Raw genomic sequence first — 19,183 nt, 5'->3', positions numbered from 1 at the left:
GCTGCTCCCAAATGGTTCATGCTTTCTGGGAGATGTTCCCAGATTAACCTGATGCTCAGGACCTCTATGACTTCAGGTGACTCCTTTACAGTTATCTCAGGGAGTTATCAGAACAACAATTTGGAAATTTGCTGTTTATTTAGGTAGTGTCAAGAGTTCAATACCAGCTAGAAGCTCAGGGTACTCAAAACCTCCTATTTATCAAATCACCATGCTTGCAAGCTTTAAAGGGGACTGGTACCAGTAAATTTTGTGCTATACTCCCTTCAAAAAATGAAGCTAACAATTAAGAAGTAGGGAAATAACGTTTCCAGTTCATTCCAGATGGAGGTAACAAACAGCATGTGAGCTTCAGCAAACTGATGAGGGCTGGCTGCAGCACAGTAACATAGGAAAGGGGAAAGTGATGGGAGGGGGATCATTAAGAAGTGTTTTGTGGGGTGGGCATTACAGCAAAGAAAGCTATTTTTACCTGCTCTCTGCTCTTATTAAAATCCTTTATCTTGCTTCAGACTGACCATTAATTGGGTGAATTTCCTGCCAGGTAGTTTACCTGGAAAAATCTTGAAAATGATCCAAAGCAGACTAAAGCTAATTGCACAAGGATGTGCAAGCTAGTGGTCTCCTCATAAGCTGCATATCAGACTTGCTATTCTAGAGGGAAAAAACGTTAGAATAAAATGTTCAAATGATTATTGATCTGCTAGGAATCTCCACAAAAGTGGTCAAATTCAAAATACTGTTACAAAATTTTGATTTCTATGGGCAACAATACAATATTGGTACTTTTGCAAAAAGCTGTGCCTGTTAACATAAGCATGACTCAGAAAGTTACCAGTCAATGTTGGGAGAGAGGAAAACGTAAGACAGATCATTAAATCCAGTATCTGCTATATAGATGCTGCCCAGGCCTGTCCCTACCATGCTCCTGACAAAGTCTGCATGAATAAGGCCGTTAAAAAACAAATTCCCTTTATACAGGTGCAATCTGTGTCCAAATTATGGAAGTGCTTTTAGTTGGTTTAAAAAACAAAACAAAAACCTCCTGGCTTGATCTGTTCCTTTCTGCTCTGCGATGCAAAATGAGTGGCTTTCTTGTCTCTTGATTGTTGTCTTTCTTCTTTTTCCATGATAGTGTGACCACAAGAGTGAGGGCATCTGTTTCAAATGTCATAGGAGGTCACCGTGGAGATAAGAAATGTATTTATGTGCTGTAGTTGGTAGTTTTGCTTGAATTTGTAACTGTGCAATGTGTGTGTATGGCAACTGTTGAGTCACGGCCTGAATCAATGATTGATCACCTGGGGAAAGGACAGGGTCAGTCCTGGGGGCACAGGTGAAGGCAATTCAATTCTGTGTGACTGCAAGGGGTGGAGCCCGGCTGCAGCTCTCTTAGACCCCATGTAAGGGCTGACTGACACGAGGGATGGATCTCTTTCTGAGCATCTTTCCCTGTCAATTTTTTCCTGTGAAATCAGATCTTTGGAGACAGGTGAGTGCTTTGCGTTTGTAATGCCTTTCTGTTTGTGCTAGTCCCTTTGTTATTGTATCTTTTGTATTGACATTCCACTCTGCTGATCTTTCTGATTGTTGCAGTGTTGAAGGACAACTGCAATGGCAGTACCACGTTGTATAAATAACTGTCAGAAAAAGCCTGGTTTGTGACTTTTCCTCCTGTGCATACAAGCAACTGGGTAGCCTGCTGTATGCATGTCACATAAAGTGCCCTTGGGTCTTGAGGCTGGGAACAGAGGTGTGTGGCTGAATCCAGTGCTGTGGCTGCTGTATGTCCTGAAGGGCAATGTGATGTACTAGGTGTACTATGGGTCTTCAGTACAGATTTACTAGGGACAGTTCCTGGCACTTCACCCATCCTTTATCCACAGCGTGAGTAGTGTGTTGGGAAGCACAGTCTGTCGTTGAACCACGAGGTGCTCGTTATGAGTGTTTACTTGTATTACTGTAATGCTTAAAGCATAGGGTTGACTGCTAAAGAATGAATCATAAATCAATATTTGTACTTGCAGAAACAGGAGGGAAATATGTTGGAAATTGGAAGAAGCTTACAAAAGACTCACAGTAGTCACTGCTGGAAAACATCTCAGCAAAACAGATGGAACCTGAAATCAATCAGACAAATTGGATCAGGTTGTGAATACAAATGTTGAAATTCCACAAGTGGTACAGATTTTTTTTCCTTGCAGGTGATGGAACTGGCTTTTCAGTACAGTACAGACCATAAGCTTTCTTGTGTGGATCAGACAGCCCTACCCAGAAAAGAAAAAAACGCCACAATTGCAAGTGGGGAGGGTCAGATGGGGAGGAGGAAGTAAGAGGGGAGAGCTGAGCACCAAGGTGATGATACCCAAGGGAGGGACAGAAATGCACTGGCTGCATGCTCAGGATGGGATGTCCAGATGCACTGCTGGCCTCACTGGAAACAGCAGCAAAGCTTTTGGTTGCTTCCCTAGGGTCAAGCTTTCTCACCATTTGTCTGTGCTATATCCCAAAATGCCAAGGAATATGAACACTCATAGGTCTGTGCAGTGCTGAAGAACTGTCTTTTAAGCTATTTTATTTAGTTCATGAACACATGAGATTTAAAAAGCTGAGCATGGTTGCTGTGGTGAACTAACACAGTAACTCTTGCTTTGCAGATGTCTGAAGGACAAGCCAACCAAACTTCTTTGTAAGATTGTTTGCTCTTGCAACTCTCTGTGGAAAATTGTTCTATGCTTCAGTGCTTTGTACTGCTCAGAAACTTTCTGCTTTTCTGCCAGTGAGCCCTCTGTTCAGGGCCAATTTACATCTAGCTTTATTGTGCTGTTTATTATCTTGATGTATTCATAACCACGGCCCCAGCAGGCATTTGTTTTTCAGCCTATAAAGCCTAGCAAAAGTAATCTTGTGTGCGTGTGGTTCTAAAGAAGTGCCTTGTTTATTCTGGTGACAATAAAACACAAACCAAAGCTACAGATCTGGAGAAAATGTTGCTCTGGTCTCACATTATGAACAGTGCAGGTGCTAAGATGAAAACATACAAACGCAGCTGCTGTTTGCCCTGACTGCAGGCAGCAATCAGCTCTTGGTATTCCTGCTCACCTGGTGGGACAACCTCCTCTGCGTTCCATCTTCTTCCTTGTATTACGACTTAGGCCCTGTGCCTTCCTTCTGGGCAAAGTAGCATGAAATCAGTTTGCTTTCAAAGCAGATGTGCTACTTTTACACTCCCCGTAGCAAGACTGTGAGCCTGACTTTATTGTTATCTGCTCAGCCACAAAAACAGCTCTGCTCAACCCAAGGCTGAGCAACACAACTGCTTTTTCCCCACAGGCCTTTGGGGAGATTCTTGCAAGCTCCAATAGGTAAGACATTAAGCAGTGCTGGCTCCAGGCCTAGGAGAGGCAGTCAGGCAATTTTCTTTGTGTCAGCATTGCTTACTATATTGAAGCAAGGAGCAGCGTGCCACTCTCCTTCCCTGCAAGCTGCGATTAGCAGGGACACAAAGCAGCTCTGACCGGCCGGCACTGAGAGTCTCCTTGACCCAGGAGCACACCGACAGACTGGCACAGCTCCTGCCAGCTGTTGCCCCAGCAGTGCCTGGCCCTGCCTCTGGGTACTGCAGGAGCAGGCCTCAAGAGGACAACGCGGCAGCTGAGTCCCTTGCCGTTTCACCCTTGCCCAGACAGCTCCAGGTATGTCTCCTCACACTGCTCGAATATGACCATGCGTGAGCTGCTCCACCACAGAGACAAGATGGCATAGAATTCCTGACTTGGTAAAACCAGGCACTCTCACTGAATGCATTTCATCACTAATATACTGAAAGTATCATCAGTCCTCTGGAGTAAACCACCCAGACTAACCTGAAAATTGCAGGAAGTGATTTTTGTGATGACTTTTGGCAGTTGAGGCAAAAGGTAAACACAACCAAGCTACAAGCACTGTAGATTCAGCTCTTACTCATTCAGTGTTTAGTATTTGCTTAGTAAGCAGTTCCAGTGAAAGTCTAGATAGCCCCACTCTCTAGACCTTGCCAAAGTATCCCCCAGATACTATTTCCAAAATGTTACCCTAAAGTCTATCATTGCTAGAAGAAATTGGTTTACTGACAGACTAAATATTTTAAAGAGGATTACTACACATGTAACTATTCTATGAATATTTTCCTGTGTACTACTTTCATGCTTTTAAACACTTTTTACATATCCGTACATCTGAGTTACCACATCCCACTAGATTTTACTGGAAGATGGATCTCTTATCAAGTGATGAACTGCACTTTTGGGACCTTAGCAGTGGCTGTTCTCTCACTTGCCCTGTGTTTAATTGTCCTCTTCTACCTACAGATGTCTTTGGAATGCTGGCCACCATGCTGGTCAGTGAACAGGGGCTCTGCACTGCTGCTGCCAGGAGTAAGGCCGCCTTCTGGGACAGCAGTGGTGTCCTGCTGGTGCCTGTGACATCCTCTTCCTGAAGTAATTTTAAGTCACTCCCTATGTAGTGATGCCCAGTTATTTGTTTCTTCCACTAAAAGATTTCCAAAAGTTGCTATGTCAGCACTAACACAGCCTGTGAATATGCCAACAAAACTTTTCTAGCACTTTCTATTTTCTGAAAAGGGCACAGAGATGTTTAACTACCTGGGTGCATATTTTATGGTACACAGAACCATGAGCGTATATTAAAAACTTGGCTGACCAAATATCCTCATGCCTGAAATTGGATTTGCTCATCTTGTGTCATGCCAGAGACCAAGATCCAGTTAGCAAATTTGTATTACTGAAGTAATGATAAACATTTAAGGGAAAGTAATCGCCAGGAGCAATTTGTTGTAAAGTTACACTGCTGAAGGACAGAGTAATTCTGATTTGACAGAAGCACTTTGCAAAGAAATACATGTGAACTGAGATCTCAATCACTGACCTTTGGAAAGGGTCACTGGGAAGCTCTTCTCAACAGAAACTGACGTCAGCATGTAGTGTTTCTAACTTACACCACTTATTCACACAAAGCTGTGAGGTGATTCCCAGCAGCCAGCACAGGTATGCAGTGAGCTGGCAGTCTCACAGCCTGCTGGGAAGCAACCATGTGGTGCTGCCCACAGTTCTATGTGTCACTGTCCAGCACCATAGAGAGGAAACAGAAATGCTTATAGCCTTTGGCTAGCAGAACAAAGGTGTCTGTGTGGGCTTTTGCTTTGTTTTTATAACAGGCCAAACATCTTGCTATCGTGACCCAAGAATGGGTCTGTCATTACCAGCATATGTGGGGAAGCAATATTATCTAATCAGGCTCTGTACATCAATGTGTTGAAATTAAGATATATTGGAGTTGCATCTAATCATCTCCCTTTAGCAGCTATTAAAACCAGCATATGTTAAAGCAACAGTATAGGTGTTCTCTCTGAATGATTTTATGATGCTGTCAATGCATGTTGAAGGAACAACTCAAAACAAGTAACTGAAATGCAAAATCCAGTTCATTCACAAAAAAGTGTACATGAACAGAAGTAAACAACGGTGAAATTGTGAAAATAAAAAACAAAAAACACCCTTTTTTAATTCCCTTTTAAATTAAATGTACTGAAAAAACAGGCTAAGTTTCTCTGTTGCTCCAAAAACAGTTAAGAACTCAAAATACTCCTCATAGCACTGACATGGCTTTGATGGATTAATCAGTATTAGAGGCACATACAATGATAGGGCAGCATAAATATTAGGCAGAGTTCTTAAATACAACTTTTGAGCTGCTGTTTAGGCAAGGTAATATTTCCTTCGTACTGTTAAGAGGTCATTATAAAAAGAAACCTCCATCATAATGCAGTTATTTTCTGGTATTGAACAAGAGTGAATAAATGGGACTTGAGAGGTAACTGTGCACCAAGGGCCTTTATGCAAGTTGTTATTCTGGAACCCAAATACTGTGCTTTGTTATCACTTTTTATGAAGTCCCTCTGTCAGCACCGCACACGATAGCCAGTGGCAGTGCTGTGAGCTATGATCACAGCAAAGCTCACTGGCTGCCAGCAGAAAAACCAACCACTGGGACATGTCTGAACACTGCTGCCCTGAAACTTGTCATGTCTGTCAGCAAACAATGCGTGTACCTCTCAGGCCATACAAATCTAATCTTATTCGGGTTCCTGCTGTTTACAGAAGCAGCTTCCTCTAGCATATTTTGAGACTGCTGTTGTTCAGTATTTATCTACCTTCTAGAGATAGATTTCAATCATTAATACAGTAGAAGAACATTACATTTTCATTAACCTTTTTTTCCTTGAAATAGAAGTCTGACTAACAGTTGTCACCCACACAGCAGAACCTGGGTCCCAGACGCACTGCGGCCCAGGATTCACCTGACATACAGTACCCATGTACAAACTCCCTCTCTTTAATCCTCTGTTTGCTGCTTCACTGAATATCTCCCTTCCCCATATCCGTAACAGCAGTCTGCAATTGCTTCACCACAGAAATGGGACAGATTTGGCATTCCCTCTTTTCAGTTGACTACAGCTTGCACTAGCAGGGAGCTCGGATTCTTCCTGGCTAAGTGACAGCAGCACAGCAGCTCCAATCAAGGACTGCTGCCACGTGAATACCGGTGCCCCCAGCCCCATTTTAATTAAAGAAATTCAGCAATGAGGTACTGCAGCAGTTGGCCGACCCAACAGCGATACATACAGATTACAGCAGCAAGTTTAGTAATAGTAAACTACATCCGAGTGAAATTTTTCAAGGAGAGCAACCAGCCACAGGCTGTAACTCCCCACTGAAGCACCACCCACAATCATTTTACGGCCCGTAGGGATGAAGCCCTCCCGCCTGCGGATCAGCACGTTGCCGGCAGGCTCCATCGCTCGCGGTCAGTCCCAGCAGCTGACGCGCTCTTGTTCGGGGATGAGGCTCCAGTTGGGTGAGGGCCTGTCGCTCGCCAGCCAGTCAAAGTCATCCACCAGGTTCCAGTTGTTTCTGTTTCTATCCAGCCCGGACGACTCGAAGTCCGCCTCGATGCCCGGGTAGCTCCATGCATAGGGCGCGAAGGACACCTCGCTGCAGTCCTCGATGACGGCCCTGCTGGTCACCTGCACGTAGAAGCGGCTGCCGCGGGTGCGATGCGTGCGGAGCTGCTGGCAGGCCACCACCAGCTGGCATTCGCTGCAGCCATCCACCAGCACGGAGGTGGAGACGGGCCCGCACAGCACGGTGCAGCCGCGACACTCGCGCATCCGCAGCGTGTTGGGGTTGCCGCGAAGCCGCACCCGGCAGCCGCGCAGCTCCTCCAGCACCACGTCGCGCTGCAGCAGCTCCTCCGGGCCCAGCTCCAGCTCTCGATCCTCGGCGCGGCTGAAGCCGCACAGCGGAGGCCCGCCCGGCTCCCCCTCGGCGCTGCCCGGGGCCGGCGGCTCGGCCGACTCCTCGGGTTCGGCGGGGCGCGGCTCGGCGCCCGGGGCCGCCTCTTTCTTCAGGCTGCGGAAGGCGAACTTCTTCTTGGGCTGCAGCTGTTGCCGCCAGGCCGCTAGGTCGGCCTGCAGCCGGGACACGGCTTCCTGGCCCTGCCGTACCTCGTAGGGAGCCAGGAAGCGCACGCTCTCGGTCAACAGCTTCTGCAGCCCCTGCAGCCGCGCCGCCGCCTCCTCGGGCCGCCCCGCCGCCAGCAGCGCCTCCACCGCCTCCCGCTCCCGGCCGAAGGCGGCGGCGAAGAACTCGCTGCCCTCCTCCCGCACCGCCTGCGCCTCCTTCAGCTCCCGCTGCCGCGCCACGCCGCGCTGCCGCTCAGCCTCCCGCCGCTGCAGCCGCTCGGGCAGCACCGCGGCCGCGGCGCCGCCGGCCTCGGGCCCCAGGGCGGCCACGAAGGCAGCCGGCACCCTCCGCTCCTCGTCCGCCGCCTCCATCTTGCGCTCCGTCCCGCCCGCGGCGCGGCGGCCGGCGGGAGGGGCGGGGCCTGCGCGGGTTTAAAGGGGCGGCGCCGCGCGGCGGGATGGGGTGAGTGCCGGCGCCAGGCGCTGCGGGGTGCGGCCTCGGCTTCCCAAACGGGCGGCGGGTGCTGCCGCCCGCTCTCCTCCAGCCGCCGTGCGCGCAGCAGTGCCCGCTCCTCCCCTCTGCCGGCCGCGCGCTCGGCCCCTCGGGCCGCTCGAAGCCTTTCCCGCAGGCGGTCGGAGCCGCGGGGGAGGGGCGGGAGGAGGGAGGACCGCTTTGGGCCGGAGCGCCTTCCGGAGGGACTCGGGCTCGGGGCGCGGGCCTGCGTGGCGCTTCGTGCCATGGCTTCGGGATGGCGCGGTTGCGCCGCTTTGTACGCTTCCCCGCGGCCTTCCTTCCCGCAGCGGACTGGCCGCGGATGCGCTGGCGGCACGGCGGATGCGCTGCAGAGCGGCTGCCGCGCTCCGGCCGTGGTGTGCGCGGTGCGCTTTGTTCCAGGAGGGCGCTCGGGTGTGAGGGACTGCGAGAGTGACGCCCGTGGGTCGCTGTGTCCTTGCGGTGCAGCTGTGCGAGAGGTACGCAGACACCTCTACGGGGATGTGGCAGTGGCCAGGAGGGCCGTGTGCGCGTGTGTGAATTCTGTGAGAGCTCCCTTAGGTAGATGTGCAGTGAGGACTACTGGCAGCGCATCTGGCTGCGGCGCGCAGCGGTGACCGTGCTGGTTCCGATGTGCTCCTCGAGAGCGGCTCTGTCCCTGCTTCAGGGAAGGGTAATTTCTACAAAGAAAGTGAACACCAAGCACGTGCACGCACATGAATGTAAGTGCAACCCCCCTCCAGGACTACGGCTATCATATGCGTTCCTCTTGCATTCCAAAATCGCCAACAATAAATCAACATGCAGCCTGAACTATCCGTTCATACTAAAGCATAACAAACCCAGAGTAGATATTCCAACTGTGCTGTTAGAACTTACGCTAAAATACAGAATGTTCTTTTTTTTTTTTTTTTTTTTCTTCTTCTTTTTGTCTTTTTTTTTTTTTTTTTCTTCTTGCTGCAATGAGAAATCAAGGGATGCCAATCTAGGGCCCTGGAGCATGTCCAGAGAAGGGCAACAAAGCTGTGAAGGATCTGGAACACAAGTTTTATGGAGAGTGGATGCAGGAATTAGGTGCGTTCAGTCTGGAGAAGTGGAGGCTCAGGGTGGATCTTATTGCTCTCTACAACTGCCTGAAAGCAGGGGGTGGCAAGGTGGGAGTCGACCTTTTCTCCCAGGTAACTAATAGGCTGAGAGGAAATGGTCTCAAGTCGCTTCAGGGAAGGTTCACTTTGGGCTTTAGGAAGCATTTCTTCTCAGAAATAGCAGTGAGGCCCTAGAACAGACTGCCTAGGGAGGCGGTGAAGTCACTGTCCCTGGAGTGCTCAAGAAAGGTGGAGATATGGCACTGAGAGATGTGGTCAGTAGGCATGGTGGGGGTGGGCTGGTGGATGGACCAGATGATCTTAGTGGTCTTTCCCAACCCTAATGGTTCTGTGATTGTCTGGTAGCAGCTGCACTTTGGAGCAGGTTGGTGGAGCCTGCAAGGTGTTTTGTATTGCTCTGTTGGAATGGATGCATAATGAACCAGAGATGGTGTATTCCATTGGAATGTGGGTGGGTAACATCGTGTTTAATGCATTATAGCACCTGACTGTCTCAGTGCTGCAAAAATAATGCATCCAGAATTTTGCTTCTGAAGAATGAGGTTTTAAATCTTAAAAATAAAAAGCTCCTATGTTGTAGAAAAGGAGAATGCTCAGTTGTGAAAATGAGAAGGAAATCTTGTAGCATTCTCACGTGATTTGTTTCTACCAGTGTATTTAGATAATACAGTGATAAAGTCTTCAGCGTTTTTGCTAATAGTCAGATCTACTCCTGCAGTACCTGCAGTCATGTCAATGTGCAATTGATTCACTGTAAGAAGGAAATAATCCATCTTCCTGTCTTGTTTTGTAAGAAAGGTGTGTAAGTTTCATAACAGGCCTTCTTGCTCCCACCAGTGTAGGTAATACCAGTAGGAGCAGTGATGTAATTTCGTATCCCATATGCGAGGTTACTCACAGGAATGTGGCACTCTGTTTTTTTCAGTATGTGCAAACACTACTGTTATTCTTAAACAGATGTGACCAGATGGATGACCTGCAGTGCTTTATGTTTGAAAGGATTACAAGCAAATGCTAATACAGGCCCTCCAAAAAAAAAAAAAAAAAAAAAGAAAAGAAAAGGAAAAGTCTATATGCTGTGCTACAGTGATTATTTTTTATTATATTCAAGCACTCAGAAAGTTAGGTATGCTAAACTGATTATTTTTTGCTCAAGGTGATTGAAGTTTTAAATTAACAAGGCCCAAATACACTTGTGAATAGGAGCTTCTGGGAGAGACTGGAGTCTTTTCACATTGCTAACACATACAAATAGTTTTTGGGTTACAAGTACAATAACCACAGATACAAAGAGGTGGAGTTTACGGCCATAATGAAAAATTAAAAAGGGAGTAATAAAATTATTCCAACCATCTTATCTTGGTACTCCAAAATTACTTTCCACATTTACAATTTGAGGTTTTGGTATAATTGATATTGGTATGTATATATATGTATTTGTGGTAATGCAAAGACTGATAATTTTCTTCCTGACTTTACTGGAAGTAATGATGTTTCAAGGCTGTTTAATGTGCTTCAATATAATCCACAGAAAACAGAGGACTTAAAATTTCCCATGCTGTAACCACCTGAATAAAGTACCTGCCTTATAGCTGCTTGTTGGTAAGCTGCATCAAGCAGTTTAGCTGCTAGAGACTTTTGGATAAAAGTTAGGTACGCAGTTCTGCCTACATTATAATCCATTCTTTTAATTTTTTTTCTTGACATTCTTTAGTTTCTCTTTGCTTTGAAAGTAGATAATACTCAGTTCAGTAATGTCTTTTCCTGTTGCTTGCACTATATACTGTTATTTGTCTTAGGTGAAGTTGCAGGTTGCACGTGCTTACATGGATGTAGTGCTGTGGATCTCCAAAAAATGATCTATAGAACTCATGCTTCTCAGCTTAAATCTGTATCACATGGTTATTGCCCTCTGAGGCTACCTGCCTAGAAAACTATTGTACTGATTGAAACTAATTCATACTGATTTATACTGACTCAACAGAATTAACTCATGGTTTCCTTGGAATGAGGCATACTGGATAGGTAGAGTGAAGATTCAAGATCCTGTCTCATTTGAGCATTATTTTAATAAGAGAGGTAAATAAACACAAGAGCAACAGGAGCAACTGAGTGTCTGTTAAGAATACATGCAAGGGATTCTTAATCTTGAGGTTCCTGAGCTTGTGAAAGTTAACAACTTCATAGCTGTGGTCTTGAGATGTAGGTTTGCACCTTCTCAGAGGAAGGAAGCAAACACAGCAATTCCTTATCATCATTACATACCTCCAACACGGACACTTTTATTTCAAAGGGTTTAATGCATGTACACTGCACCATAAAACACAGAAAGTGCTGCTTCATCTGTTAGCTATGTTTTTAAGAAAGGCAGCCTCTGTCTCTTGCAAGGAGTTCTTATCTGATAGATGCAATCTGTGAATGCCTGTTAGATTGAGCTTCTCCAGAAGAGATTAGCAGGTGAGTGTAATTACTTCTGGCTGCAAAGTGGGTGCTTTGGTGACTTGCTCAACCATAGTATGCTACTGCCAGTTTTAGTAAGATCTTTTCTAACTTTTCTGGCACTGTCATCAGACATTAAAGAAAGATGTAAGCTATATTATGATTCATTTAAGATACTGTTGACTGTACATTTTTCATGGTGGGTTGGGGCTTCAGTAAAAGGGGCTGTCAAGCTTCTGTAGTTTTTGTGTTCTCTTGAAAAAATTTACAAAGTCCTTTATCGTGGCTGGTACACTGATTGCTTTTAAAAAAGCTTTTATTTGGACTAAAATGATATTCTTTAAATATTTGGCCATATGGAAAAGCACGACAATGTAAAATATGTGTATTTTTAAAATCGCTAATTAGAGAGTTAGAACAACAACTATAAAACTTGGTGCATCTTAATTGCAGTGAGTAATGCGAAAGCTTTGAAATATAAACCTTGGGAACACGTAAGATACTAATTATATTCTGACTAGTCAAGGTGCACTTGTTTTGAAACAAGTCTGAGCTGGTCGCTTCAGAGAACCTGGCGTTCCCAGTGCCAGAGGTAGAGAAACAAATTCATTTCTACAGAAATGAGTTATCCTCCTACAGCCAAGATGGACTTCAAAGCCTAACACATTATGACAAGAGACACTGAAAGATTAATAAAGCGAGGCCCAAGTACACTTAACGCAGAAGCTCGAGAAGTGTACTTAGGTTTAGTCTAAGCCTAGCGTCTAATTGGTATTTAGGACCCCAACTTGCTAACTGACCTAAGTTAAATTCTGAAGACCCAAGTATGTAAATCACAGATGCTGTCTCATTTTGTCCAGAAGAATCAGAATGGTACAAAGATACTGTGAGATACAGTACTGAAGGCTTAGCTGAAATTCAAAGACATTACATCCACTGGCTTCCCCGCTCAACAAAGTGGGTAAGTTTGTAACTAAAGGAGATTAATTTCATTAAATAGGCCCCTCCCTTGTGTACTTGTGTTGACCATGACTGCATTGTCTTTCAGGCGTTTTTTAGTAATTCCTGGAATAACCTTTTCCATGATTTTGCCGGGCACTGAAGTGAGACTGATAGGCCTGTAATTACCAAGATCTTCTTTCTTGCTCTTGAAAACTGGGACAATGTTTGCCAGCTTCCAGTCAACTTGGGCCTCCCCAGATTCCCAAAACCACTAAAAAGTAATTGAGAAAGGTCCTGCAATGACACCAGCCAGTTCTTAGAGTACTATGGGATGAATCCCTTTGCGCCCCATATATATACACAGCCAGAGTAGCAAATCCTGCACAAGTTCAGGGCTGGCTGGGAGTTTATCATTACTGCAGTCTCAGTCTTCCAGCTGAGGGCTCTGGGGGTTCCAGATCAGTGTTGAAGACATGCAAATGTGGCATTAAATGTCTCTGCTTTTTCTGTGCTCCTGTTTGTGAGGTGTCCATCCTCATCAAGTAACAGAGCACTATTATCTCTGAACTTCCTTTTTTCTCAGTGTGGTTGAAAATGTCCTTTTTGTCATTCCTCACAGTACTGGCCATGTTCAACTCTTAACTGAGCTTTGGCCACACAAATTTTCTCCCTGCAATGATGAACAGCATCTCTGTAGTTCTCCCACATTGCCTGAACTCATTTCCAGGGCCACGCATTTTCTTTTTCTGTCCAAGCTCCAGACGATCTTTGCTCAGCCAAGCCAACCTTCTACCCCACTTGCATATCTTCCAACATTTTGAAATTACCTATTTCTGTGCTCTTAGCAGGTTGTGCTTAAAAGCTGATCAGCACTGATAGACACCAGTGCCTTAAAAAGCAGGAGACTTTGCCAACTAGTTGCCTGAGCAGCCTTAAATCTGTCCAGGGTTTAAGCTTTTGGTGGCAGTTTTCCTTCTGTCACCAAATAATTTAAACTTCATGGTTACTATGACCAAAATGGCCACCAGTTGCCAATTCTCTTAGCAGACTCTCTGCTTACAAGCAACAAATCTAGGAGGGCAGCTTTCCTAGTCATTACCCTTAGGAACTGTGCCGTGTCCCTTTAGATTTTGTAAATGTTAGGGTATTTTAGAAAACTATGTTCAGTTACTGGTGTAGCCAGCTCAGGGAACCACCGAGATTCAACAGCACACCAAAGGTAGGAATTGTGAATCTCAGTTGAAAACCTACTTCATTCCTCTTTCTGAATATTGTCAATTGAATGAACTTGAAATCATTTTACCCACATTTCTGTGATCCCTGTAGTTCTGTATTTTAGGCTTTTTTTTTTTTTTTTTTTTTTTTTTTCTTTTTGGCCTATGTTCCTTCTATTAACATCTATTAATTAACATATTTATTTATTCTTAAATCACACACAATACTTCAGTTCTATTAGCAATGGCCCTTTTGCTAGCTTCTTTGCCTTACTGCTATTTTTAATTGGTACTACTTTTTTTAATCTTGTGTCAGCTTGTAAATATACTTTCATGTATTTTTGTATCCATATTCACCTGTCATTTTCCTATTTGTCTATTCAAAACCAACTATGAACAGCTCCAAATTTTCTGCCACTGTTTTGTAGTCTATATTTCTTCTGTAAATTTTGGCATTGTTGAAGAATATTTCTCCAGATACTGTTGTAAAGCTCTATCTCTTCAGAGGTGTTTTTCCTCAATACAATCCAGTGGCTGATTCTCTTAAGGTTATTTTAACTTGGGAGTGAGCGTTATTAATCTTTCAGACTCAATTATCCATTTTACGGTAGTCTAAACTGAAGAATATGAGACTCCATTTAAATAACCTGGAGCATGATAAAGTTATTCTTTATCTGTTCTAGTAGTAATATTCCCGTGTAATTTATTTAAATGAGTGGTCCTGTCGCCACATTTTTGTTTCTATGGATCAATTTTCATACTATGAATCTGCCTCTCATGAAGGCAAAACTCTCCAGAATCTCATCTGACATCCATCGCAGAACAGCCCTGTTGGCCTTTACACAACCTCTGGTCGCATAAACCTCACCTGCCTTTTCTCTGGTATAGGTGTGAATCTCTTGTTCTCAGTTACGTCCTCTTACTACCCACATCCTAACCGATCACCCCTCGAGATAAGTACTGGTTAGATAGTTCTGCGTTGATAACTGATACTGGTGTGCAGCTTTTGTATGTTACATTATGCAACTGTGACCCTCGTTTTGTAGGTTTTGTGTAAGGCATAATGTCAGACTGAAATTCAAAACGTTTAGGAAAATTTTACTGGTGGGTCACCTAAATGTTGGTGGTAACTATTCAAAATTTGGCACTTCATATGGTTACTTAAGAACTGATTTTTTTTTTTATTTTTTAATGTTGCATGTTGCATTTCTATTCCAAGTTAAGTTCTGTGTTTCCACTGTATTTGAGTGCCCCACTTTTCAAGTGCTGTGACCTCTACTTCTCTATTGCTTGTACCCTTTAACGATGACCTATTTGTTTCTGTGCCGTCAAGCCCAGAGTTATTTATGCTTATCTAAATTAGTAATTCTTAAAAGCAGTATGTAGTTGAAGTGTTGTGTTTGGTGATGAGCTGACACAACAACCATGTTAAGGGATGGAGGGATAAAGGCGTATGGGAGGAAGGAGTGCCATAAATAGAGCTGGAGTAGTATGGGATCTACAGTCAGGAAAAGGAAGCAAGATTGCACTGTAGTAAATGGCATTCTTTTCCATCTGATATAGCTCAGAGAAGATGCAGTGCGTTGAGGTTACAAAGCAGCTATTCATGCAAGAATCTTAGGATGACTGTGGAATTCATTCATTTAATGCTTAGTCCTTAAATTCTTTCACATGAATCTGCTGCTTCGTGATCTTCGTGATCTTCTTTTGGGGTAATAATGTCGGATTGCACAAGAATAAGAATGCTTGTGAAGATAGCAAGAGAAATGGGCTTTTGACTTTGAAGAAGCCTGAAGGCAGAATGAATGGGAAGTGGTTTGTATTCCTTTATTTTCTTCATCTCTGTATCAAAGCCAACTTTTCTCTTCTACACAATCTGTCATTTCAGGGCTCTGTATCTCAGCTCACTCCAAACGTGATTTGGTGTCTTTGCACACCTATGAGAGCTGCAGTTGTTAAATAGCATGGTCACAGTTTGACAGCTGATGTCAAAATATATCCAAGTATTATGTTGTGTGACGGGTGCACATGATGTTCCTGGTAGCGGTACTTAAGAATTACTACGCCAACGTCTGTCTTCCATAGATTTCTCCTATTCCTTTTTGACACTGGTCTTTTTTCTCATGCGTATTTTCCCTTTCTCCTCCTGAAGCTGCTACATGAAAATGAATGAGAAAATGAATGAATGTGATTGAGGAAACTATGGAGAGACAGCAACTGAATGCGCACTGCACGTAATTTGGAGAATAGGGCTGGTTGGAAGGACAGCTCTGGGCAGGTGACCTTGGGGTACAGGAATTTTGACACATTGGGGTCTTCAGTTCTAATGCAGTAAGGCAGTGAGAAGAGGGGGGAGCTCCTGGGGCAATGAGACTCCGTTCAGAAACATCATGTGATCCTCTTAAAAAAAGCACACGTACCTCATCACAAAAGGCAGTAAGTACTGCTTTACAGATGTGGCTTGGAAAATTCTGTAGGACACCAGCAAGCGAGTACGGTACAGCTGAAGACTGATTTCAAACTCCTTAGTATTGAAGGTAACATTAATTTTGCTTTAAGGGTGTATACTTCATTGTGACCAATAAAGTCACATCCAGTGCTTGTCTTTTATCTGTGTTTTTTAGTAACTGTTTCTGAACAGATATAGCAAATACAGAAATACATGCAGATTTGCTTCTGCAGAGAATACAGATGGCTCTCATGGGTTCTGCTTTGGTTTTGTCTGCTCAGTTGCAATGTAAAAGGTTTTCATCCTTATGCTGGCTGACTTGTGTAGATCCCGAGAACTCTTACAGCTTCAAGCTTCTCATTGTGTAGACGTTAGCTACACATTTTTGTGCTGTCCCTGCTCAGTAAGGTTATTGCCAGCACTGCTCTGAAATGTCACTCAGGGAAAATAAGTGTAAATTATGTTAGTCTTCAGCAATTTACATAGGCTTCTGTGTGTTCCCTGTGACAAGGCAATCAATTCAAAACCATTTGTCTTCCTTCCTCCTTCTCCTTCTTTGTATTGCTTATTTCCTGTTTGTGGTTTCTGCAGGACTGGGAGGATGGCAGTACACTGATCAGATATTCTGTTTCAGAGTGGTGTCCTTCTGAAGCTAAGTTCTATCTTGTGAACCAAATCAGAAGAACAATTGTGGCACCCCTCCAGTTCAAAGGTTCTTTCTTGCACGAAATTCTCTGAAGTCAGTGAGACCAAGTAGGTTTTCATTCAGAGCAGTTTTAGCCACTGGAAGATTTGCTGAAGTTAGAGACCTTGAAGTTTGGCCTTTCTGATTATCTAATGCTCATGTCAGAAGTAAGAGCAGTTAGGGTGCTGAACTCTTCGACATGTAGTGTCAATTCCCATATTGTGGACCACTCACAATCCTTCCATGTGCAGCTGGTATGTTGGCTGATGCACCAGGCAGTGCTGTATGCTGCTGCATATTGTCTGGGCTGCATGCAGGACCTGCTGGATGCATGCTAGGCCGAGCCTTCCCATGCAGGCAGCAGTCTGAGACTTTTTGTTGTGGGCATACAAGTAAACAAGTAATGTGCATGCACCTTGGCTACAGCTTGTGTTTAGGACCAGGCTTAACCTTTATGTCCTGTATTATAATATGAATTGCTATTGCTTACAAATAATATAACCAGATCTTCATTTAAAAACAATTTTAATATGCTTTTTAACAGAAAAACAAACAAACAACTGCCCAACCATTTCTTGGAGAAGTTCCACTCAGTGCACTGCCCACATGCATTTTTGTGCCATTGTGTTTAATAACTAGAAGTGTATTTTTTGAGCTGTAAGGCTATTTAAGAAGAATGTTACTAAATAAAGTCTTCAAATCCTTTCCCTAAGGACTTTTAATGAAGCTCTGTTTTTTAGGAAAAAAAAAAAAGGGCCACTTCTCTGTGAGTCCCTGGGAATTAAGATTACCAGTAGGAAGAGGGTCTTGGAAGAGATCTCTTATCGTAAGCTTATATATTTCTTCACGCTAAGAATCTGTTTTTAAATAGAGAAAAAGCAAAAAACGTGGGCTTGTAAGATCATCTGAATGAAGATTTTTTTATTGCATTTTTAATGAATACAGGGAATATTTAAAGTTGAGCAAGCTTTGTACAATCAAAAATCCTTAAACAAAACTACGTGATTAATGTCTGTAACTAAAGCAGACTGCAGAGCTGCAGCAGCGGGGGTCAGAGCCGTGAGCTGTAACTCCGAACTCCCACTAGGAAGTTACCCGAAACTTTGTCTAGCTACCGGAGCCGGCGTCCTTTGTTCCAGGCGCGGGTGGTGACAGGACACACCTGAAGTACGGCTGCAGCCTGGAACGGGGGCAGATCCTGGTTTTTCCAAGGTGACCCCGCCTTTCATTTTGGGGTGGTCTCTGCCCCTGGCAGCGCTGCTACAAACTCAGTACAGACATCACCCAGGTTCTTAACGTCCGCGCTGGGTTCAGAGGGAACTTTTTTTTTTTTTTTTCCCGCCCCCAATTTTCCGTGCCCCAAAAGACCCCCCCAACTCGCAACCGAAAGCAAGCAGCCCAGGCTCGTACACACTACCAGACCTACGGGTTCCTTGAGGGGGTGGAGGGGAGAAAGCCGGCGAAAGTTTTTAAAGGGCCTGCCGTGCGGCGGGCCGAGCTGCGGAGCAGTCACCATGCCCGCCCGGCGGCTGCGTGTGCCGCCGCGCCGGTGCGGCATTGTCTGGCGGCGGAGCGGAGCGGCGGCCCGGGCCGGGCGGCGCGGCGCGGTGTGCGCGGCTGTGCTCGGCGCGGCTCCGCTCTCCTCGCGCTCTCTTTCTCTTTCCCCCTCTCTCGCTCCCCCCTCCCTCGCTCGCTCTCTCGCTCTCCCTCTCTCTCTCTTACACTGCCAGCCCCTGATGTGATGGCGAAGAAACCCCGTTGACAAGGCACTGCTTTTTCATGACGGTGAGTTTCCCTTTGAGTGTATTATAATTTTGTGATAAAAATTTCAAGGAAAAAAAAAAACACACAACCTCCTTCCTCCCTTCCTTCGGGGAGGGAAAAGAGAGGGGGGAAATCTATCTCCAGACAGACAGAAAAGAAAGAGGAGCAAATTAACAGCCAGGAGTTGCCAAAACCAGGATATTAGGTTTCAGCCCAGAGAGCTATTGGCTCTGGGGCTATGTATATAAATATATATCGGGAGAGAGCGAGCAGAGGGGCCGGGAGGAAGAAGAGGGATGCGTGGTGCGGCTGTTGTTCGGGCAGATGTGGATTCACATGGAAATGAACCATATATCTCTGTTTTCGGCGAGGCTGGCGGCGGCGGCTGCCGAGGGCACTTAGGAGAAAAAAAAAAAAAAAAAGAAAAAAAAAAAAGTTGTTTCTTAAAATAAAGGCGCGGGGGGAGGTTGAGGGAGATAAGGTTTCAGGTCCAGGCTGATAGCTGCGGAGAGGGGAGAGGTTTGGGGTGGGTTTTTTTTTTTTCTTGCTGATGCCATGCAAATGCAGGA

General features: G+C 45.0%; 2 protein-coding genes and 1 long non-coding RNA gene across 4 annotated transcripts in view; 2 read left to right on the top strand and 1 right to left on the bottom strand.

Annotated features, from left to right (window-relative positions):
• The first annotated feature begins 1,610 nt into the window (after positions 1-1,610).
• On the top strand, positions 1,611-2,983 carry LOC122194302. Its single transcript, XR_006183094.1, has 3 exons — positions 1,611-1,753; positions 2,028-2,148; positions 2,658-2,983. It is a non-coding gene; the product is annotated as an uncharacterized LOC122194302 (long non-coding RNA).
• Positions 2,984-5,876: 2,893 nt separating this feature from the next.
• On the bottom strand, positions 5,877-7,894 carry TBCC (tubulin folding cofactor C). The gene has a single exon (XM_042895269.1). The coding sequence runs from the start codon at positions 7,892-7,894 to the stop codon at positions 6,866-6,868; it is 1,029 nt and encodes a 342-aa protein (XP_042751203.1). The 3' UTR covers positions 5,877-6,865.
• A 551-nt stretch (positions 7,895-8,445) lies between these two features.
• The window catches only part of BICRAL (BICRA like chromatin remodeling complex associated protein), a 41,739-nt gene continuing 31,001 nt past the window's right edge, over positions 8,446-19,183 (top strand). The window contains exon 1 of one of the 2 annotated variants that reach the window (XM_042881057.1): positions 8,446-8,494. The gene's annotated coding sequence lies outside the window, so the exon portion shown is untranslated. Of the gene's footprint in view, positions 8,495-18,514; positions 18,636-19,183 lie in introns of those variants that run through there. The other variant, XM_042881023.1, reaches the window with a different exon arrangement.

The sequence above is a fragment of the Lagopus leucura genome, unplaced genomic scaffold (genome assembly GCF_019238085.1).
Source record: "Lagopus leucura isolate 7727_CA_CO unplaced genomic scaffold, USGS_WTPT01 Super-Scaffold_73, whole genome shotgun sequence".
NCBI classification, from domain to species: domain Eukaryota; kingdom Metazoa; phylum Chordata; class Aves; order Galliformes; family Phasianidae; genus Lagopus; species Lagopus leucura.
The sequence above is the reverse complement of the archived record's forward strand: the minus strand, read 5'-3'. Positions and strand labels throughout refer to the sequence as shown.

Coding starts and splice junctions, on each gene's coding strand:
- TBCC (XM_042895269.1), bottom strand. CDS start 7,894: ATGGAGGCGGCGGACGAGGAGCGGAGGGTGCCGGCTGCCTTCGTGGCC.